This window comes from Jaculus jaculus, chromosome 8 (assembly GCF_020740685.1).
Source record: "Jaculus jaculus isolate mJacJac1 chromosome 8, mJacJac1.mat.Y.cur, whole genome shotgun sequence".
Lineage (NCBI taxonomy): Eukaryota > Metazoa > Chordata > Mammalia > Rodentia > Dipodidae > Jaculus > Jaculus jaculus.
In genome coordinates, this window is record NC_059109.1 from 83354741 (window position 1) to 83379109 (window position 24369).

General features: G+C 38.9%; 1 protein-coding gene across 6 annotated transcripts in view; it reads right to left on the minus strand.

Moving 5' to 3' along the window:
• Window positions 1-24369, minus strand: part of Rnf24 (ring finger protein 24) — a 93511-nt gene that overhangs the window by 22766 nt on the left and 46376 nt on the right. For all 6 annotated transcript variants that reach the window (XM_004661487.2, XM_045157422.1, XM_045157423.1 and 3 more), the window contains exon 2: window positions 22331-22480. In XM_004661487.2, coding sequence (XP_004661544.1) covers window positions 22331-22473 — 143 coding nt within the window. In that variant the 5' untranslated portion in view covers window positions 22474-22480. The remainder of the gene's footprint in view (window positions 1-22330; window positions 22481-24369) is intronic.

Here is a 24369-nt window from a genome sequence, read left to right on the forward strand (position 1 = left end):
TGTGGATTTGTTTCTAGTTTCTATTCTTGTTGTAATGGTCTATTTTCCTATCCTTGTATTCTACTTTAAATAGCGTACCTCAAAAGATTCATATTCAATTGAAACCTCAGCATGTAACTTTATTTAGATATAGAATTAGTTCAGATTAACTTGCTGAGGTCCTAATTAGGCTGGATCTAACTCAATGTGAGTGGTGTCCTTAGAAGAGGTTAGGCAGAGACAGGAAACAAAGCTATGTGCTTAGAAAGGCAGAGAATGAACCAGCAGTCATAAGCCAAGGAATTTCTGGTAATTACGAGAAGCAAGGAAGAGGCCTTCCTAGGGAACATGGCCCTAACAACAGCTTTAGAACTTCAGAGATGGAATTTCTGTTGTTTTAACTCACTTATTTATGATACTTTGTTTCAATAACAAAGCTTACAAGACAATATACTATGTGTCAATATTGTGCTATTTTTTTTAAAGCCCTTTTGTTTTAGAGAGGGGAGGGAAGGAAGGAGGAAGGGAGGAAGGGAAAGTGAGAGAGAGAGAGAGAGAGAGAGGGAGAGGGAGGGAGGGAGAGAGAATTGGCTCACTAAGCCTCACTAAAATTGAACTCCAGATGCTTGTACCACCTAGTGGGCATATGTGGACTTATGCTTGCCTCACCTTTGTACATCTGGCTTATGTGGGATCTGGACAGTCAAACATGGGTTCTTAGGATTCACAGGCAAGTGCCTTAACTGGTAAGCCATCTCTCCTGTCCCCTTTTATTTTTGAAATAAAAAATACAAAAAAGTACAAAACATGGTAAATGGGTCACACGTATTTATTTTGTTCTGTTCTGATACAAAGTCCCATGATGAGGCCCAGCCTAGCCTTGAACTTGAGATGTTCCTGCCCCAACCTCCCAAATCACACATTTTTTTTCCATTTTGTTTTGTTGTTTTGTATTTTCAAGTTAGAGTCACATTCTAGGTCAGGCTCACCTGGTACTCACTCAGTAGCCCAGGCTGGCCTCAAACTCAGGTGATCCTCCTACAGAATGCTAGAACTGAAAGCATGTGCCACTACACCTGCTCACACATAAACTTTTAAAAATATATTTTATTTATATATTTATTAACAACTTCCATGATTATAAACAATATCCCATGGTAATGCTGTCCCTCCCCCCACTTTCCCCTTTGAAACTCTATTCTCCATCATATCCCCTCCTCCTCTCAATCAGTCTCTCTTTTATTTTGATGTCATGATCTTTTCCTCCTATTATGATGGACTTGTGTAGGTAGTGTCAGACACTGAGGTCATGGATATCCAGGCTATTTTGTGTCTGGAGATTCATGTTGTAAGGAGTCCTACCCTTCCTTTGGCTCTTACATTTTTATCACCACCTCTTCTGCAATGGACCCTAATCCTTGCAAGGTGAGATAGAGATATTGCAGTGCTGAGAACTTCTGCCACTTCTTCCCAGCACCATGACCCCATCCCAAGGTCACTTCCATCTGAAAAGAGGAGGTTTTCTACCAAAAGTGAGAGTGGCATTAATATAAGGGTATGAACATTAAGAGAAATGCTTACTGGGCAGTTTGATGAGCATAGTATATACACTTAGCCAGACAGCAGCAGACATTACAGCCCTAGGGCTCATGACTAACCCTGTTTTAAGTTTTCAATATCAGGGATGTATTCCCTCCCATGGAGTGGGCCTCCAGTCCAACCACAGGGGCAGTTGGTTTCCAGCATGAAAGACGTGCCACTATTGCACCTGTTGGCTCATTTGGCCTGGATTGCCAAATAGAAGGCTTGCAGTGTCTACTGATGAGTATTTTCACTGGTGGTATCTCTCTCTTCCATTGAAATGCATGCAGAATGGCTTCTTCCAGCTTCCTGTCAGCTGGCCTACATGGAGGAGGTTAAAGCTCAGTTCCAGCAGGATTTTTCAGTGGCTTTGCAGCCCAAGTATGTGGAATCTTCAGCAATAGGGTCTTACCATCTATTCCTGGTAGGAAACCAAGGGCCTCAGCAACAGCCTGTAATGTTTTGGGGGAATCAGATACCTCCCTGGCCAACAACTCACTGGAAGGTATCCCATCCCTCACATTGAAAATTTTCTAGTAACAATCTACAGCTCCTGAGTGTTCAATTGTCCAAAAAAGGAGATTTCCATATGATTTATTTATATCCTCTTAGAGTTTGATTAGCCCTCCCTCCATCTTTCCTTTACTCAATCACTTTCCTGACTTCACTTGGTCTGTTTCACCCCCATTAATCTATTCTTCTACTTACATACAATACCATCCTATTAAGTACCCTCTCTCTTCCATTCTCTTCCCTTTATGTCTCTTTTATAGCTTACTGGCCTTTGCTACTGAATTTTCTTCCTACTCACACAGAAGTCCAATCATCTGTAGCTAGGAGCCACATGAGATAGAACATGCGATGCTTGGCTTTCTGGGCCTGGGTTATCTCACTTAGTATAATCCTTTCCAGATTCATTCAATTTCAAGAAAATTTCATAACTTCATTTTTTTACAGCTGATTTATACCATTGTATGTAAGTCTGCCATATCTTCATTATTCACTCATCAGTTGAGGGACATCTAGGCTGGTTCCATTTCCCAGCTATTGTGAATTGAGCTGCAATAAACATGGTTGAGCAAGTATCTCTAAGGTAATGAGATGAGTCCTTAGAATATATGCCTAGGAGTGCTATAGCTGGGTCATATGGTAGATCTATTTTTAGTTGTCTTGGGAACCTCCACACTGATTTCCACAATGGCTGGACCAGACTGTATTCCCACCAACAATGTAGAAGGGTTCCTCTTTTTCCACATCCTCACCAGCATTTATGGTCATTTGTTTTCATGATGGTAGCCAATCTGGCAGGAGTGAGATAGAATCTCTCAACATAGTTTTAATCTGCATTTCCTGATGACTAGGGATGTAGAATATTTTTTTGATGCTTATATGTCATCTGTATTTCTTTTGAGAATTCTATTTAGTTCCATATCCCATTTTTTAATTGGGTTAATTTCTTTTTTTTTAATTTATTTTTATTTTTAAAAATTTTTATTAACATTTTCCATGATTATAAAATATATCCCATGGTAATTCCCTCCCTCCCCACCCCCACACTCACACACTTTCCCATTTGAAATGGGTTAATTTCTTAATATTTAATTTTTCGAGTTCTTTGTATATACTAGATATTAATCCTCTATCAGATATATAGCTGGCAAAGATTTTCTCCCATTTTGTAGGTTGCCTCTTTGCTTTATTCACATTGTCCTTTACCGTACAAAATCTCAGTAATTTCATGAGGTCCCAATGGTTAATCTGTGGTTTTATTGCCTGAGCAATTGGGGTTATATTCAGAAAATCGTTGCCAAGACCAATTATGTTGACAGGTTTCCCCTACTTTTTCCTCTAGCAGTTTCAGAGTTTCAGGTCTGATGTTAAGGTCTTTAATTCTTGTGCATGGAGAGAGAGAAGGATCTACTTTCATCCTTCTACAGATACATATCTCGTTTTCCCAGCACCTTTTGCTGAAGAGACTGTCTTTTCTCCAATGAGTATTTTTGGGATTTTTGTCAAATATCAGGTGGCTGTAGCTACCCGGACTTACACCTGGATCCTCTATTCTGTTCCACTGATCTACATGTCTGCTTTTATGCCAGTTCCATGCTGTTTTTGTTACTATGGCTCTGTAGTATAGGTTAAAATCAGTTATGGTGATACCACCAGCCTTATTTTTGTTGCTCAAAATTGTTTTAGATATTTGAGATTTTTTGTGCTTCCAAATGAATTTTTTGATTGTTTTTTCTATTTCTATGAAGAATAATATTGGAATTTTGATGGAGATTGCATTAAATGTATAGATTGCTTTTGGTAAGATTGCCATTTTCACAATATTGATTCTTCTGATCGAAGAACAAGGGATGTTTCTCCATTTTCTAGTGTCTTCTACAAGTTTTCGCTCAAGTGTTTTAAAGTTTGTATTATACAGATCCTCACTTCCTAAGTTTATTCCAAGGTACTTTATTTATTTATTTGATGCAATTGTGAATGGGAGTGATTCTCTGATTCATCCTCTATGTGTTTGTTATTAGCATACAGGAAGGCTACTGATTTCTGAGTGCTTATTTTCTATCTTGCTACATGGCTATAGGTGTATATCAGGTCTAACAGCTTGCTGGTAGAGTCTTTAGGGTCCTTTATGTATAGAATCATGTCATCTGCAAACAATAACTTGATCTCTTCCTTTCCAACTTGTATCCCTTTAATGTCTGTCTCTTGCCTTATTGCTATGGCTAAGACTTCCAGTACTATATTAAATAAAAGTGGGGACAGTGGACACCCATGTTTTGTTCCTGATTTTAGTGGAAAAGTTTCCAGCTTTTCCCCATTTAGTAATATGTTGGCTGTAGGCTTGTCATAAATAGCCTTTATTATATTGAGATATGTTCCTTCTATTCCCAGTCTCTGTAGGACTTTTATGATGAAGGGATGGATTTTGTCAAATGCTTTCTCTGCATCTAATGAGATGATCATGTGATTTATATAATGTATTACATTTATCAATTTGGTGAAGTTTGGTCATTTTACTTGAGACCTTTCTAATTTTTTTAAAATATTTATTTATTTGAGAGAAAGAAGTAGAGGAGAGAGAGAGAAAATGGGCACACCAGGGCCTCCAGCTGCTGCAAATGAACTCCAGATGCATGTGCCCCCTTGTGCATCTGGCTTATATGGGTTCTGGGGAATCAAACCTGGGTCCTTTGGCTTTGCAGGAAGGGCCTTAACTGCGAGGCCATCTCCCCAGCCCTCTAATTTCTTAATATAGGCAATTAAAGCTATAAATTTCCCTCTTAGGACTGCCTACATTGTGTCTCAAATGTTTTGGTACATTGTGTTCTCATTATCTTTAGACTTATGAATTTTTTGATTTCCTTCTTGATTTCTTCATTGACCCATTCATCATTTAGTAGTGTATTGTTTAGTGTCCATAATTTTGTGTATAGCTTTTCTTGCTATTGATTTGTAGTTTGATTCCATTGTGGTTAGATAGAATGCAAGGAATTATTTCAGTTTTCCTGTATTTGTTAAGATTTCCTTTGTGTCGTAATATATGGTCTATTTTAGAGAATGTTCCATGTGCTGCTGAAAAGAATGTGTATTCTGCAGCATTTGGATGAAATGTCCTGTATATATCTGTTAGGTTCATTTGTTTTATGACCACAGTTAATCCAGATGCCTGTTTATTTTTTCCTGGAATGACCTGTCAATTGATGAGAGTGGGGTGTTGAAGTCCCCCACTACCACTGTGTTTGGTGTTATCTGTGACCTTAGTTCTTTTTTTTTAAAAAATTTTTATTTATTTATTTATTTGAGAGCAACAGAGAGAGAGAAAGAGCCAGACAGACAGAGAGAGAATGGGCACGCCAGGGCCTTCAGCCATTGCAAACAAACTCCAGATGCGTGTACCCCCTTGTGCATCTGGCTAACATGGGTCCTGGGGAATTGAGCCTTGAACCGGGGTCCTTAGGCTCTGTGACCTTAGTTCTAATAGCGTCTGTTTGATGAATTTGGGAGCCCCCATCTTAGGTGCATATATGTTTAGGATTGTAATGTCCTCCTGCTATTTGAGTGTGCCTTTAATAAATATAAAGTGACCTTATCTTTCCTAACTAATGTAGGACTGAAGTCTACCTTGTCAGATATTAGGACAGCAACCCGTTTGTTTTCTAGGCCCATTTTCTTGAAGCATCGTTTTCCAACCTTTCACCCTAAGATAGTGTCCATCCTTTGTAGAAAGGTGAATTTCTTGGAGGCAAAAAATTGAAGTATCCCATTTAACCCAGTCTGCAAACCTGTGTCTTTTGGTTGGGGCCTTGAGGCCACTGATATTAAGAGATATTATTGAAAGATGTGTGTGTTTATTTGGCCATTTTTTTTTTGTAGTTCTAATGATTTTATCTTTGCTCTCTTTATTACCTAGTATTTGAGCATGGTTTGTTTTTATCCAGGTTCCTTATATGTGTGCTTTTCTTTCTCTTCAGCATGGAGGATTCTTTCAAGTATTTTTTTAGAGCTGATTTTGTCTTCATATATTCCTTTAGCCTGCTTTTGCTGTGGAATCTCCTTATTTCTCCATCTATTTGAATGGACAGCTTTGTAGGATAACATAACCTTGGTTGACAATTGTTATCTTTCAGGACTTGGAATACATCACTCCAAGTCCTTCTGGCCTTTAAAGTTTGTGTTGAGTAATCTGCTGTGATCCTGATGGGCTTGCCTTCATAGGTAACTTGATTTTTATCTCTCACTGCTTTCAGTATATTTTCTTTGGTTTGTATGTTTGGTAGTTAAATATAATAGGGCAAAAAGAGGTTCTTTCCAGGTTTTGTCTGGTTGGTGTTCTAAAGGATTCCTGCATCTACATTGGCATCTCTTTCCCAATTTGGGGGACATTTTCTTCTATGATTTTGTTGAAAATGCCTATTATGCCTTTGGAGTGAAATTCTTCTTTTATAGACCCTGAATTCTTTTTTTTAACAAACTTTTATTAACATTTTCCATGATTATAAAAAAATATCCCATGGTAATTCCCTCCCTCCCCCCCAACACTTTCCCCATTGAAATTCCATTCTCCATCATATTACCTCCCCATCTCAATCATTGTACTTACATATATGCAATATCAACCTATTAAGTACTTTCCTCCCTTCCTTTCTCTTCCCTTTATGTCTCCTTTTTAACTTACTGGTCTCTGCTACTAAGTATTTTCCTTCTCACGCAGAAGCCCAGTCATCTGTAGCTAGGATCCATATATGAGAGAGAACATGTGGCGCTTGGCTTTCTGGGCCTGGGTTACCTCACTTAGTCTAATCCTTTCCAGGTCCATCCATCTTTCTGCAAATTTCATAACTTCATTTTTCTTTACCGCTGAGTTGAACTCCATTGTATAAATGTGCCACATCTTCATTATCCACTCATCAGTTGAGGGACATCTAAGCTGGTTCCATTTCCCAGCTCTTATAAATTGAGCAGCAATAAACATGGTTGAGCACATACTTCTAAGGAAATGAGTCCTTTGGTATATGCCTAGGAGTGCTATAGCTGGGTCATATGTTAGATCAATCTTTAGCTGTTTTAGGAACCTCCACACTGTTTTCCATAATGGCTGGATCAGATTGCATTCCCACCAGCAGTGTAGAAGGGTTCCTTTTTTTCCACATCCCCGCCAACATTTAAGATCATTTGTTTTCATGATGGTGGCCAATCTGACAGGAGTGAGATGGAATCTCAATGTAGTTTTAATCTGCATTTCCCTGATGACTAGTGACGTAGAACATTTTTTTAGATGCTTATATGCCATTCGTATTTCTTCCTTTGAGAATGCTCTATTTAGCTCCATAGCCCATTTTTTGATTGGCTTGTTTGACTCCTTATTATTTAACTTTTTGAGTTCTTTGTATATCTTAGATATTAATCCTCTATCAGATATATAGCTGGCAAAGATTTTTTTCCCCATTCTGTAGGTTGCCTCTTTGCTTTTTTCACTGTGTCCTTTGCAGTGCAAAATCTTTGTAATTTCATGAGGTCCCAGTGATTGATCTGTGGTTTCATTGCCTGAGCAATTGGGGCTGTATTCAGAAAGTTTTTGCCAAGACCAATATGTTGAAGGGTTTCCCCTACTTTTTCCTCTAGCAGTTTCAGAGTTTCGGGTCTGATGTTAAGGTCTTTAATCCATTTGGACTTAATTCTTGTGCATGGCGAGAGAGAAGAATCTATTTTCATCATTCTGCAGATATATATCCAGTTTTCCCAACAACATTTGTTGAAGAGGCTGTCTTTTCTCCAATGAGTATTTTTGGCATTTTTATCGAATATCAGGCGGCTATAGCTACTTGGGCTTACATCTGGGTCCTCTATTCTGTTCCATTGATCTACATGTCTGTTTTTGTGCCAGTACCACACTGTTTTTGTTACTATGGCTCTGTAGTATAGGTTAAAATCAGGTATGGTGATACCACCAGCCTTATTTTTGTTGCTCAGTATTATTTTAGATATTCGAGGTTTTTGTGATTCCAAATGAATTTTTGGATTGTTTTTTCTATTTCCATGAAGAAAGCCTTTGGAATTTTGATAGGGATTGCATTAAATGTGTACATTGCTTTTGGTAAGATTGTCATTTTCACAATATTGATTCTTCCAATCCAGGAACAAGGGATGTTTCTCCACTTTCCAGTGTCTTCTGCAATTTCTCACTTGACTGTTTTAAAGTTCTCATTGTAGAGATTCTTTACTTCCTTGGTTAGGTTTATTCCAAGGTACTTTATTTATTTATTTTTTTGATGCAATTGTGAATGGGAGTGATTCTCTGATTTCATCCTCTGTGTGTTTGTTGTTAGCATATATGAAGGCTACTGATTTCTGTGTATTTATTTTGTATCTTGCTACATGGCTGTAGGTTTTGATCAGCTCTAACAGTTTGCTAGTAGAGTCTTTCGGGTCCTTTATGTATAGAATCATGTCATCTGCAAATAATGATAACTTGATCTCTTCCTTTCCAATTTGTATCCCTTTTATGTGTGTCTCTTGCCTTATTGCTATGGCTAAGACTTCCAAAACTATATTAAATAAAAGTGGGTACAGTGGACACCCTTGTCTTGTTCCTGATTTTAGTGGAAAAGCTTCCAGTTATTCCCCATTTAGTAATATGTTGGCTGTAGGCTTGTCATAAATAGCCTTTATTTTTTTGAGATATGTTCCTTCTATTCCCAGTCTCTGTAGGACTTTTATCATGAAGGGATGTTGGATTTTGTCAAATGCTTTCTCTGCCTCTAATGAGATGATCATGTGATTTTTGTCCTTCAACCCATTTATGTAACGTATTACATTTATAGATTTGCGTATGTTGAACCATCCCTGCATCTCTGGGATAAAGCCTACTTGGTCAGAGTGAATGATCTTTTTGATATATTCTTGTATTCTGTTTGCCAGTATTTTGTTGAGAATTTTTGCATCTATGTTCATGAGGGTAGACCCTGAATTCTTATGTTTGATCTTTACATAGTGTCCCAAATATCTTGAAATCCCCTTTCATACTTTCCTATGAGTTTGTCTTTCTCTCTGCCACATGGTCTTACAGTTTCTGTCCTCTCCTCCATCTATTCTACTGGTGAGCTTTTCTTTTTTCTCAAGTTTTTATTAACACCTTCCATGATTATAAAAAGTATCTCATGGTAATACCCCCTCTCCCCCGACTTTCCCTTTGAAACTCCATTCTCCATCATATCCCCTCCCCATCTCAATCAGTCTCTCTTTTTATTTTGATGTCATCATCTTTCCCTCCGATTATGATGGTCTTGTGTAGGTAGTGTCAGGCACTGTGAAGTCATGGACATCCAGGCCATTTTATGTCTGAGGGAGCACGTTGTAAGGAGTCCTACCCTTCCTTTGGCTTTTACATTCTTTCCACCACCTCTTCTGCATTAGACCCTGAGCCTTGGAAGGTGTGATAGAGATAATGCAGTACAGAGCACTCTGGTCAGTTCTTTCCAGCACCATGATACCTCTGAGTCATCCCAAGGTCACTGCCATCTGAAAAGAGAAGATTCTCTACCAAGAGTGAGGGTACCATTAATATATGGGTATGAACATCAAGAGAAGTGCTTAGTGGGCAGTTGGATAAGCACAGTACATACATTTAGCCAGATAGCAGCAGCTGGTGAGATTTTCTAGAGTTTTTTCTTTCATTGTGTTCTTCATTGCTAGTAATTCTGACTTGTTTTTCTTTATTATTTCCATTTCCTTATTTGTGTCTTATATTGACCTTCTCATTTCATTAAATTGGTTTCCTGTGTCTTCTTTTACTTCTTTGATTTCCTCCTTCATTCATTTGATTTTCTCCCTGATTTCTTTGAACATATTTATAATTGTTCTGTTGAAATCTTTCTGAGGCATTTCCTCTAAATTAGTCTCAGTGGAGGTCATTTTTGACACATTAATACTTTTTGTTGGATTTATACTGTCTTGATTTTTGGTGTTTCTTTTGTTATAATGTACATACTTTTGCATCTTGGATTAATTTTATGCTTGGATTTTCTAATCTGCTACAGTATCTTTAGATATATCAATCAATATGATGTTATATATCATCAAGGTAGGAGCTTAAGTGCTAGGTGTGGCTCTTAAGACTCTCAGAGTAACTAGAAAAGTGACCCTGGATGTTGGGTTTGCCTGCTATGACAATATTCAAGTAGGCTATGTAGAACAAAATACAGGCACATTGTAAAACTTAAGTAAACAATGTAGGCATTCAGTGAAAAGCAGCACAGATTATTTATGCAAGAGTAGGTATTATGACAACCAGATCCTCTAACAAAGTATCAATCTCTTAGGGTGTATGTTGCCCCATACCCTTAGTCCTGTCAACTAGGAAGTTAAGATTTCTGGTCTGTTGAGGGTTCCAAATCAGCTTGTGACCAAGTGAGACCCTTCCCTAATGAACAACAGAAGAGGAAACAAAACTACTATAAATCAGGAAGCAACAAATAACAAGCCCAAAATACAGCTTATTTAAGGATGGCAAATTTGACCTGCTATCAGATTTAGCGTATAATTTATCCTGATATGAAAGGCACAATTAGCACTTCCAATTCAAGCCTATATACTAAGCTTATTTGGGGTGCTGACCTGGTGTAATCCTAGTTACCTTTTGGGATGATTTTGGTCTCAGTTATGCTTCACTCCTTCTTGGGTTCCCCTTTGGTGTGCTGTGAGTTCAAGCAAGCTGGCTGGGTTGCTGCTCTGGTTGCCGCTGCTGGGTGTTGTAATTTCCCTTTCCCGGGTCTCTGGTGCTTGCTGGTGCTTGTGCAGGCAGTGGGGGAGGAGAGGCTGTGGATGGTGGCTCTAGTTCTCCCACTCATCCACGAGATCCTCTACCTTGTGATCTAGTCCTCCACTGGTCACTGTGGTCCTACCTTTACGTTTCTTGAGTTTGCGAGGTGCTCTGGTGTGAGTGTAAAATTTTCTCACCTGCTTTTCCTGTGGCTCAAGCCAAGCCATGCAGCTGTAGCTGCCGCAGACCTGCTTGCTGCTGCTGCTGGAGCCAGTCCTGCCTGTGGGCTCTGGATGCCCTGGATCTCTCCTACTTCTCTGCTGCCATTGGTAATTTCTTATACCCTCAGTTTTTAGTAGAAGAGTATATTTTGCTGGTTTTTTTTTGGGGGGGGGGCTTTTTCTCCCCTAGGCCGCTTTGGCATGGTTCTGACGTCACTATCTTAACTGGAATTCCTTCACACATAAACTTTTAAGACAGTTTCTTAATGTTCATACTTCAGAACCATAATATAATTATCATAACTTTGAAATTAGCATCAACACAATATCAGTACTGACATTATTATAATTGTAACTATAATTAATACTGATACATTATTTAAAAAGTACAAATCTATTTGAATTTTACGATTTTTCACTTGTGTTCTTTTCTGATCTATAATCTAATCTAGGGTTCTACTTTACATCTGGAAGTCTCCTTAGCCTCCCTTAGTCTGTAATGGTTCCTTATTCTTTCAAAGATACATATATATATACACACACACACATATGAAACTATGCAGTCTCAGTGTGGTCTTGAACTCATGGTGATCCTGCTACCTCTGCCTCCCAAGTGCTGGGATTAAAGGCGTGTGCCACCATGCCCAGCTTTTAAAAAATATTTTATTTACTTAAAATTATTTGAGAGAGAGAATGGCCACACCAGGGCCTCTAGCCACTGCAAATGAACTCCAGATGCATGTGGCACCTTGTATCTCTGGCCTAAGTGGATACAGGGGAATTAATTGAACCTAGGTCCTTTAGCTTTGCTGGAAAGTTGCCTTAAGTATTAAGTCATCTCTCCAGCCCCAAACTTTTGATGTATTTAATGACCATCAACTGATTCAGGTTGTGTCTAGATCTCTTACTATAGTTACCACTTCATCCTTTGTAATTGACACATTTCTTGGGGAACATTAAGTTGAAATGATATACCTATCGTTTTTTTTTTTAAGTTTTGTTCACTAACTGTTAGGACCTACCTCATTTGCAGCAATTACTATGACTGCCCAATGGATGTTACATCGTTTTTAGTTCCAAATTATTTGTATATTTATTAATTAGGATTCATATGTAAGAGTCTTTCTTCACTTGTTTACACATCTATTCACTTAGGCAAGTATGGAGTCAAGAATATTTGTTTCAGGGGACTGGGGTGATGGTTCTGGGGTTAAAAGTAATTGCTTGCAAAGCCTGCCTGCTTAGGTTCAATTGCCCATTCACCCACATAAAGCCAGATGGGCATTGTTTGTAGTGGCAAGAGACCCTTGCTTGTGCAAATAAATAATCTTTTAAAATTAAAAGAGAAATCATGTGTTGGTGCATGTCTTTAATTTCAGCACTTGGGAGGCTGAGTTAAGAGGATTGCTGTGAGTCTGATGCCAGCCAGAGCTACCAAGGGTGTTCCAGATCAACCTGAGCTACATGAGACTCTACCTAAAGAAACACAAAACAACAAAATAATGTTCATTTTAGTCTATGGGTTGTAATGCAATATGATCACTACCTGTTGTGCAAACTGATTTAGGCTTGGTCATCAGACACCTTTGTGTGACTTTTCAACATGTCATCATCCTTTTCTATGTGTTGCCTTATTGGCATCAAAAGGTGTTATAAACAGGGCATGGTAGCACACGCCTTTAATCCCAGAACTCAGGAGGCAGAGGTAGGTGGATTGCCTTGTGTCCATGGCCACCCTGAGACTACATGGTGAATTCCAGATCAGCCTGGGCTAAAGTGAGACCCTATCTCAAAGAAACTCTGATAGCTTTTATTGGAGAACAACATTAAAAAAAAAAAAAGCCAGGAGTGGTGGCACACGCCTTTGATCACAGCACTTGGGAGGCAGAGGTAGGAGGATCACCGTGAGTTCAAGGCCACCCTGAGATTACACAGTGAATTCCAGGTCAGCTTGGACTATAGTGAAACCCTACCTTAAAAAGACAAAAAAAAAAAAAAAAAAAAAAAAAAAAGGAAAAGAAAAAGAAAAAGAAAAAGAAAATCCCACTGAGATCTAGCTGTACTCAAAGTGGGTGACGGGGACTCCAGATAGCAGTGAGAATTGAGGACAAACAAAATCTATCAAGACAAGAAAAGACAGCTGATTTCCTGTCAGCAGATGAATCATCCCTAGCACAGCAGCTGTGGCCCAGGTGAAACCACTGGGGAATTGACAAGATGAGCAAGTGTGCTACTTCTACTCAGAGCCTGACAACCTGCACCAGGATGATGGAGACAGACACTGAGGAGACTCAAAATGCACCAAAGAAGAAAGCTGCCAAGAGCTCAACACTAAAGCAGACTTAAAGCACACCCAACCCAAGGCTCAGGGAATTTTGCAGAAGGGGGTGCAGAAAGACTGTAAGAGTCACAGGGAAAGAGGGAATATCCAGAGACATTGCCACCCATCCCATGACTGACTGCTGCTCTCACAACTCATAACCCACAACTCCATGGTCCAGCAATCCCACTAAGGAGGTCCCTGTGGGGGTGAATCATGCTGTGGTTGCAGTCATGGACTGTTAAAAGAACATTTTAGTGCCAGGGTGGGATACTTTTGAGTTGTTGGTCAGAATGGAAAAAAAGTAAATAAAGGTTGGGCAGTGGTGGCACATCCCAGAACTCAAGAGGCCGAGGTAGTAGGATTGCAATGAATTCCAGCTGGAGGCTACAAAGTGAGTTCCAGGTCAGCCTGAGTTAGAGATCCTTCCTCAGAAAAAAAAAAAAAACACCCCAAAAGAGAAATGTCTACCTACTATGCTCGTAAATAAAAGTATCTTTTGGGGATGGGAAGATGACTTAGTGGTTAAAGGCACTTGCTTGCAAAAACCTGCTGGCCTTCGTCTGATTCTCTGGCAACCATGTAAAGCCTGATGGCAAAAGGCTGTAGTGCACCCACACTTACTTTCTGTGTGCAATCTCGCTCTTGCTCTCTCTCTCTCTCTCACTCACACACACACACACACCCCTTTATAGTTTGCTGAGCCAAAAAAAAAAAAAATTGTGACTAGGTATTATGTCTTATCAAATATTTTTTTCTTCCTTTTAATTATGAATATAGGATGGTATGTTGATTTTTACATGTTAAACCATCTTTATCCATGGAACAATGTTTATGATGTTGTGATGCGCTAACCTTGTAATTTTTTTTTTTTTTTTTTTTTTTGGTTCTTCTGAGGTAGGGTTTCACTCTACCCCAGGCTGACCTGGAATTCACTATATAGTCTCAGGGTAGCCTTGAACTCTATGATTCTCCTATGTCTGCCTCCTGAGTGTTGGGATTAAAGGCATGTGCCACCATGCCCGGCTACAATTCATTTTTTAAAAAAGTATTTTATTTTTTATTTGAGAGAGAGAAAGACGCAGAAAGAGATAGACAGACAGACAAAATGGGCACACATGGGCCTCCAGCCTCTACAAATGAACTCAAGATGCATGTGTCATCTTGTACATCTGGCTTATGTGAGTCCTTAGGTTTTGCAGGCAAGCGCCTTAGCTGCTAAGCCATCTCTCCAGCCCTCAGTTTATTATTAGATATGTTATTCTTGTTTTCTATTCCTTTTCCTTCCTTCCCTTCCTCTTCTTTTTTTCTTCCTTCCTTCCCTTCCCTCCCCTCCTTCCTTCTTCTCCCTCTTTCTCCCTTCCCTTCCTTTCTTTCTTTTTCTTTCTCCCTCCTCCTTTCTCCTTCCTTCTTTCCTTCCTTTTGTCTTGAGTATATACCAAAGAGTGAAAATATTGGATCACATAATTTTTATGTTAATATATTAATTTTATATTTTTATTGATTTTATTATAAATCTATTATTTGATATAATTCTATATTATTATTCTGAGCATAAAATTTGCCTCTTCAACTAGACAGTTTTTTAAAAAAATATTTTTAAGCCGGCATGGTGGCGCAGGTCTTTAATCCGTTTAATCAGGAGGCAGAGGTAGGAGGATTGCCATGAGTTCAAGGCCACACTGAGTCTACATAGTGAATTCCAGGTCAGCCTGGGCCAGATGAGACCCTACCTTGAAAAACCAACAAAAACAAAACAAAATAAAAAAGAAAACAAAATCAATCTATCTATCTACACACAAACATGTGCACACCAGCACCTCTTGCCACTGTAAATGAACTCCAAACTCCAAATGCATGCGCCATATTGTGTATCAAGCTTTTTGTAGGTCCTGGGGAAATAAGCCAAAGCTGACAGACTTTGCAAGGAGCACCTTTAACCAGTGAGCAATCTCTGAAGCCCCTCCTTTTGTTTTCCAGCTTCACTAATTGCCATTTTATATCCCCATCCCCCAACAATTATTTTGAGACAGGTCTTGCTTGTCACCCCAAATCATCTAGAACTCACTTACAGAGGGCAGCCTGGTCTTAAAAACTCAAGATCCTCCGTGCCTCAGACTCCCAAGTTTCACCGTTTTAATTTGCATCTCTTTAATGACTAATGATGTAAAAGATCTTTTCATGAGCTACTACACAAGAGGCTGAGGTAGGAGAATTGCTATGAACTTGAGGCCAGCCTGGGCTATAGAGTAAGTTCCAAGTCATTCTGGGCAAGAATGACCCTACCTCCAAAATAAAAAATAAAAATAAAAATAAAGGAAGAAAGAAAATAAAAACAAAAATGAAAAAAGAAAAGAACATGTGTTCTTTGGGGCATTTTTATATCTTGGACAGTTTTTGTTTTTAATTGGTTTACCTATGTGTTCTTGTACTGTAAGAGTTTTCAATGCTTTGAATATTGAACATTTACAGATATATGATTTACAAATATTTTTCTTCCATTGTGCAGCTTTCCTTCCCTTCTTCTTTCTCTCACTCTCTCTCTCTTTGGAACAGGAGCTTGAACTCAGGGTTTCATACATGCTGAGCATATGCTGCACCACTGAGCTATACACCAGCCTTCTACCTTGTCATCTGGCACACAAATATCAAATTAAATTTTAATTAATTTAAGGAGATGAAGTCTTACTATATTGTTCAGGATATCTTGAATGCCTTGGGCTTAGTCTCCTGAGTTACTGGGACTACAAGGACTCACCATTGCTTTTTTTAAAAAAAAAATTATTTGTTTATTTTGTGCATGTAAGAGAGAGAGGGGGGAGAGAGAGAATGAGGCATCTGGCTTATCTGGGTACTGAGGAATTGGACTTGGGTCCTTAGGCTTTGCAAGCAAATGTCATAACTGCTAAGCCATCTCTCTAGCCCATTTTAAATTTTTTATAAGTGCAACTTATTTTTTCTTTGTTTACTTGTGCTTTTCATACCAAACATGTAAGTTAAGGTCTTGAAGATTTGTCTCATATTTTCTTCTTAGAATTATAATTTTAGTTCTTAATATCTAGGCTGGTAATCCATTCTGAGTTAATTTTATTATTGTGTGAAGCACAATTTTATTATTTCCCAGATGAATAAGTTAATGTCTTGGGATCACTAAAGAAATAAGTCTTTCCTCATGTCTGGACTCTTAATTCTAATCTTTTGGTTTTTATTTCTATCAACTTTATGCTAGTACCATCATTGTAGTAAATTTTGAAATCAGATAATAGGAGTCCTTCAATTTTTTTTTGATAAGTGTGTATATTTGTGTGTGTGCATGTTCATAGGTGTGAATGCAGGCATGAGTGTGCCACAATGTGTGTGGAAGTTGGAGGACAACTTCTATTGTTGGTCCTTGCCTTCCGCCTCATTTGAAGCAGGGTCTCTTAATCTTTATCACTTTATTTGCCAGACTGGCTGGCCCATAAGCTTCAGGGGATCCTCTATCTTTACCTCTTTTCTTGCCACAGATGTGCTTTTGTTTCAGCATTCAGCTGTCACATGGATTCTGGCATTCATGCTTCTAAGGCAAATGCTTTTATCCACTGAGCTATCTCCCTAGTACTTAAAAAAAAAAATTAGTTATTTGAGAGAAAGAATGGGTATGCCAGAGCCTCTAGCCACTGAAAACGAACTCCAGACACATGTGCTGCTTTGTGCATCTGGCTTATTTAGGCACTGGGGAATTGAACCTGGGTCCTTAGGCTTCACAGGCAAGTGCCCTAACTGCTAAGCCATCTTTCCAGCCCCCAGCCCTTGTTTTTAACTTTAGTTATTTGGGCCACTGTACAATTCCAAATGAATGTGAGGACAGATTTTTCCATTTCTGTTACAAACAAAAAGTCACTGAAATTTTGATAGGAACTACATTGAAATTTTAGATTGTCTTAAAGAATATTAACATTTTAGAAATAGTAAGTCTTCTAATTCATAAACATGGGAACACAGGTTATCTTTCTATTTTAGTCTTAATTTCTTTTCTTCTCTTTTTTCTTTTTTGAGAGTGAGAGTGAACTGATATATAGAGAGAATTGTCATGCCAGAGCCTCAGACACTGCAGTTGAACTCCAGATGCTCATGTCACCTAGTGGGCATGTGTAACCTTGTGCTTGTGTCACCTTTGTGCATCTGGCATAAAACTGCTAAGCCATCTCTCCAGCCTCTTAACTTTTTTTTGAAGACTTTTGCCTTTCTTTTAAAATATTTTATTTATTATTTTTTTTGAGGCAAGCCCAACAGACTGGCCTTTTTGTTTTTAAGTGACAGTGAGAGAATCAGTGCACTAGAGCCTCCAGCCACATGCATTCCCTTGCACATTTACGTCACTTTATGTGTCTGGCTTACACGGGACCTGGAGAGTCAAACATGAGTCTTTAGGCTTGGCAGGCAAGCACCTTAACTGGTAAGCCATCTCTCCAGCCCTTTTAAAAAAATATTTGTATTTATTTGAGAAAGAGAAAGAGAAGCACGGGGGGGGGGGGGCGGGGAAGGCAAAGAGAGAAAGAATGGGTGTAGCAGGGCCTCTAACCACTGCAAATGAACTCTAGACACATGTGCCTACAGGTGCATCTGGCTTATGTGGGTACTGGGGAATTGAACCTGGGTTGTTAGGCTTGCACCTTAACCACTAAGCCATCTCTCCTGCCCTTCCTTAATTTCTTTTTGCAGAATTTTTTTTTTCAGCATAAAAGTTATTTTTTACTTCCTTGATTAGCTTTGTCCCTAGGAATATTAGTCTTCTGGATGCTACTATAAATGGAGTTGCTTCTTTTTAAAAGAAATATTTTATTTTACATTTATTTATTTAATTTATGAGAGAGAGAATGAGAATGGGCACAGCAGGGCCTCTAGCTACTGCAAATGAATTCCAGATGCATGTGCCACCATGTGCAGCTGGCTTTTATGGGTTTTGGGGAATTGAATCTGGGTCCTTAGACTTTGCAGGTAAGTGCCTTAACCATTAAGATATATCTCCAACCCAGAATGCTTTTTAAAAATATTTTTGTTTATGAGAGAGGGGGGGAGAGGAGGGGGAGGGGGGATGGAGGAATGGGCACACCAGGGCTTTCTGCCACCGTAATGAACTCCAGGTGCATGTGCCACTTTGCATCTTGCTTCAAGTGGGTTCTAGGAATTAAACCTGGTGACCAGGTTTACAAGCAAGCACTTTTGACCACTGAGCCATCTCCAACCCCAGAATTGTTTCTCTATTCCCTTTTCATAGGTAATTATAGAAATATAACTAATTCATGTATTATAGTATGAGATTTGTTGAATTTAATTTATTTTTGTAAACTTTGGTAGTAGGACACTGAGAAATCAAGTTCAGACTGAGCTTAAAAGCTTCCTCCTGCTGACTAGCTGTCATAATATTGGAAAGTTCTATGCAGACAATTTGGGGAGAAAAAATCATCAACAGTCTTAGTCTTATCTATGAGCCGCACAAATGGCCAGACAGGCAAAATATGCTCACTAGTGCCAATAGTTCTATGACCATTATGGGGGTAACAAACTGCTCTGTGACGGAAAGGAATTCATGCCTACTACTGAAAACTATGGCTGGGAGGTCATAGGCCCTAGGGGGAAAGCTTCCACTGTTGTTTAACTAAATAGATATTTTGTGCTTATCAATTTTCCCTCTAAATATTTACTTATGATCATATATTAGTGCTACTCTCACTTGTGGTCAGAGAAGCTTCTTTCTGTAAGTGTTGGTAGCTGCTGGGGAGACTTAAAACTCATCAAAGTGCTGAGAAGTGAAAGTTAAGTACTCAGCACCAAATGAGACATCTTTATCACAGCTGCCATGGCTCAGGGAACATTGCAGAAGGGGTGGCAGGAAGAGATGCTTTGGAATGCTGTCTTCTGGACATGAAGTAGCTGTTGCATTCATGAGCTCACAGTGGCTGTTGTTACCTACACAGTATTAAGTCCATCAACATGTCGTGGATGACAGAGGAAGGTAGCAATGAAACAAGACATCAAAATAGAAGAGGAATAGTTGGAAAGAAGTGGTTCAGTGTGTACGTGGCAAGAGAAGTAATGGGAGGGGATTATGATCAAAATACATTATATACATGTACAGAAATTACCAATAAAAAGTTTAAAAGCCTTAAATTTGTATTTGCCTTAGTCATTCCTTTTATTTATTTATTTATTAATTTTAGGATCCCATGGGACTTTCTTTACAGTGCTGGAGATTAAAGCCAGGACTTAGCACACACTAAGCATGCATTCTATCACTAGGATACAGTTTTAGTCCTCTATGGAATTTTCCACACATAAATCATGTCCTCTGCAAATAGTTTTTCTAAGTGGATGCCTTCTACTTCTACTTCTTTCCCTTGCTTAGTTGTTCGGGCTAAGACATTGCCTTATGGTAAACGTAAAGTAGGTATCCTACTTTTGTTCCTCATCTGAGGTAGTAAGCCTTCACTCCCTCATCACTGAATGATAGCTGTGGGTTGTTTTTAGTACCAGGTGTTTCTTTGTCTGTCTGTCTGTCTTTGACAGTCTCATGTAGCCCAGGCTGGTCTCAAACTTGATATATACTGCTGAGGGTATCTCTAAATTTATTCTCTTGTCTCTGCTTCCCAGGGCTGGAGTTACACACATACATCACCATGCCCAGTTTCTACAGTACTATGGATGGCACCCAGAACTGTGTGCATGCTAGTCGCCTATAGTGACTATCTTGATATACTTTTTTTTCCCACAGGAAAATTCATAATTGTTTTTAAATATATTCATTCATTTGTTACAGAGAGATTGGGAGAGGCATACATATATAGAGAGAATGGGCACCCCCAGAGCCTCTAGCCACTGCAAACGGACTCTAGATGCATGTGCCACTATGTGAAGCTGGCTTATGTGGTTCTGGGGAGTCAAATTTGGGTCCTTAGACTTCACAGGCAAGTGCCTTAACTGCTAAGCCATCTCTGCAGCTCCATAATTGCTTCTTAAACTCCATAAAAGTAAAGCTTATACCACTGAATTTTACTTACTTGCCTAATATATAAATTTAATACAGTTCATTTCTGTATGCTTAACAATTTTTCTGCTATTTTACTAAAAAATATACATAATACATTCTTTTTTCTTGAGACAGGGTCTCACTTTGTAGCTCAGGTTGGCTTGAGTCTCCTCAGTACTGGCAAAATGCATAGTTTTACATTGTCTTTTGGTGGTGCCATATATTGTACTCATGGCCTCTGAGCTACAACCCCAGCCTTACAATATATTTTCATATATATAAGATAAACGTCTTCAGAATTCATTAAATTAAAGCTTGAGCTGGAGAGATTGCTCAGAGGTTAAAGGTGCTTGTTTGCAAAGCATGATGGCAGACCTGGGTTCAACTACCCAGTACCCACATAAAGCCAGATGTACAAAGTGGTGCATACATATGGAGATTGTTTGGAGTGGCAAGAGGCCCTGGTGCACTCATACTCATTCTCTCTGTCTCTCTCTCTACCTCTTTGTCTCTTCTTTCAAATAAACAAATAGTTTTTCTGGGGTGGGGGGGTTCAAGGTAGAGTCTTACTCTTGCCCAGGCTGACCTAGAATTCACTCTGTATTCTCAAGCTGGCCTCAAACTCACAGCGATCCTCCTACCTCTGCCTCTCTAGTGCTGGGATTAAAGGTGTGTGCCACCATGCCCAGCAAATACAGTTATTTTTTAAAAATTAAAAATGCAAAGGCAATACCAAAAACAGGGCCAAGCCTTAAGGCAAAGGTTTTGTGGCCTGTTGAGATCTTAAGCACCTGTTTATTGTCAAACTAGTTGGATATTCAGTGATTATCTGTATTAAATACTAATTATTCCACATTACCAACATTAAGTATACACAGAGGTAGATGACAAAGGAAATACCTCATTTAAAGGGGTAATAGATTTCACCAGAAAAAATTTATAGTTGACTGATCCATAACTTTTTGGTTTTGGTTTTTTGAGGTAGGGTCTTACTCTAGCCCAGGTTGACCTGGAATTCACTATGTAGTCTCAGACTGGCCTTAAACTCACAGTGATCCCTCCCTACCTCTGCCTTCTTAGTGCTGGGATTAAAGGCATGCGCCATCACACCTACCTTGATCCATAACTTTTATTTAATCACTTTTAAAGTTTTTAAAGCAATCAATCAATCTATCTATCTATCTATCAATCATCTATCTATCTATCATCTATCTATCTAAGAGAGAGAGAGAGAGAATGGGCACATCAGGGCCTCTAGCCACCAGAAATGAACTCCATATGCATGCACTACTTTATGCACGTGGCTTTATGTGGGTACTGGGGAACTGAACCTGGGTCCTTTGGTTTTGCAGGCAAGTAAGTGCCTTAACCACTAAGCTATCTCTCCAGCCCATGGACACCTTTTTCTGAGAATGGTCTCTCACTGGCCTGGAGCTTTCCAATGAGGCTAGACTAGATGGCCAGCAGGGTCCAGACATCTCTGACTCTGTCTCCCCAGTGGCTAGAATTACAGATCTGCTCCACCATGCCAAGTATTTTTACATGGGTATTTAGGATCAAGCTCAAGTCAACTGAGCTATCTCCCTAGCCTCCTAAACATTGTTCTCTGATCCTTAATGACTTCAGATAACACTGATGCAAAATTCCCTCTGGAACAGCAATTCTGTGAAAGATTAAATCTTGAGGACAAGCAATGATATAAGTCTATCTGGATCAGGTTCTAATGTGTTGAAAAAATAATGAACACAATTGTTTTCTTACAGTGTAAAACATCTCATCAGCAGAGAGGATTAAAGTCTGCATGAAAGTGGATCGCTGATTATTAACTCCCAGAAGATTAAAATGCTAAGCTGCAATTGACTTAGAAAGTTGGTTATGACTTTTTTAAATTTGAGGGTATAAAATTGAATGTTTAACATGTATGGAAATAAAAGGAAGAAAGAATTGATTACCTAATCAAGTAGCAACAGAAGAGTAAACTAAGAATGAAGACAAATATTGCAGTACCAAAAACCACAATATATATGTTGAGAGGCAGATTCTGGAATCCAATGTTAGGCATCCTGAAGTTGTAATGTGGGAAATCCAAGCTCATGGATGAACTGTAAGGAAAGAAAAGAATGGAAAAGTATTAGGTATGGCTGGGATTAGTAATGTGTGCCTGTAATTCTAGCTGAAGTAGGGGTATGGCCATTAGTTTGAGGCCAGCCTGGATTACATAGTGAGCACGAGGCCAGCCTGGACTACACAGAAAGACCCTGTCTCAAAATATGTAAGTATACATCCACAGATCTAAAGACTCAGACCCAAGATAACATACACAGGTAAAAAGTTCTCTCTTCCTTTTTCTTTTCTGAGGCAGTGTCTCACTCTAGCTGATTTGGAACTCACTCTGTAGCCCAGTCTGCCTCAAACTCACCTCCATTATTCTTCTTTAACCTCCTGGGTGCTGAGATTAAAGATGTGAGCCACATGCCTGGCTGAAGCAAAAGATTTCTAATATGTGATGTCATTTGAAACAAGTAAACTAAAGTATTAAATTCTTGTCATTCATGTATTCATCACACCAAATACTTACTGAGTACTTATTATTAGAGATTTTATATAAGAATTTCAATTTGCATGTGTCCATGGGCACTTCAATGAACATTAAAATATTTACTCAAAATACAAAAAAGAAAGAAAAATACACTAAGACTTCTTTATTTTTTTTAATTTTTATTTATTTTTTTTGAGAGCGACAGACACAGAGAGAAAGAGAGAGGGAGAGAGAGAGAATAGGCGCGCCAGGGCTTCCAGCCTCTGCAAATGAACTCCAGACGCGAACACCCCCTTGTGTATCTGGCTAACGTGGGACCTGGGGAACCAAGCCTCGAACCGGGGTCCTTAGGCTTCACAGGCATCCGCTTAACCGTTAAGCCATCTCTCCAGCCCCACTAAGACTTCTTAAGACTCTTTAACTTTTAACATACTAACCCTTACACTAGCCATATATATATTATTATTTTTTATTATTATTATTTTGGTTTTTCATGGTAGAGTCTCACTCTAGCCCAGGCTCAGGCTGACCTGGAATTCACTATGTAGTCTCAGGGTAGCCTTTAACTTACAGCAATGTGAGTGCTTAAAGGTGTTAAAGGTGTGTACCACCATGCCTAGCTACTAACCATATTTGTAATGGTAAAATACTGGAAACAACTTAGCTATCTGTCACAAGGAGATGGTTATTATAGAGCATCAAATGCTACTTTATGGGATCATAAAAAAACCCATGTTTTAAGTACATTTTAATGTAAAAAGAAATAGAGGGATGGGGAGATGATTCAGCAGTTAAAGGCGCTTGCTTTCAAAGCCTTCCAGCTTGGTTGTAATTCCCCATTCACATAAAGTGGGATGGGTATTCAATTGTAGTAGTCAGAGACCCTGGTGTGGGCGTGTGCCCAAGTAAATAAAATAAAATTAAGAAAAAGATACATGGGAAAAATGAAAGAAGATATAACTGCATATAAAACAGGGGCTAGGTGTAGCTCAGTGGCACAGTGGTTGCCTAGCATGCAAAAGGCTCTTGGTTCATGGAGCATTGCAAAAATAGAACCCAAAACAAACAAAATACAAAATAAATTTTGAAAATATACATGTGTGTGTGAATTATTGGTGTAAAAAAAAAAGCCTGACACCAAAATAGTGATTCATGGTTTTAATGTTTTCCATTTTTCCCACTTTTGGGGGATGATTTTAAGTTAGGGTTTTACTCTAGCCCAAGTTAACCTGGAACTTACTCTGTAGCCCAGGCTGGCCTACAATTTATGGCAATCCTCCTACTTCAGCAATAACACTTCCAGTTTTTTTTTTTTTTTTCTTTGCTTTGGTTTTTTCAAGTCAGAGTGTCATTCTAGCCCAGGTTGATCTGTAGTCTCAGGCTAGCCTACAATTTATGGCAATCCTCCTACCTCAGCAATACCACTTCCAGGTTTTTTTTTTTTTTTTGGTT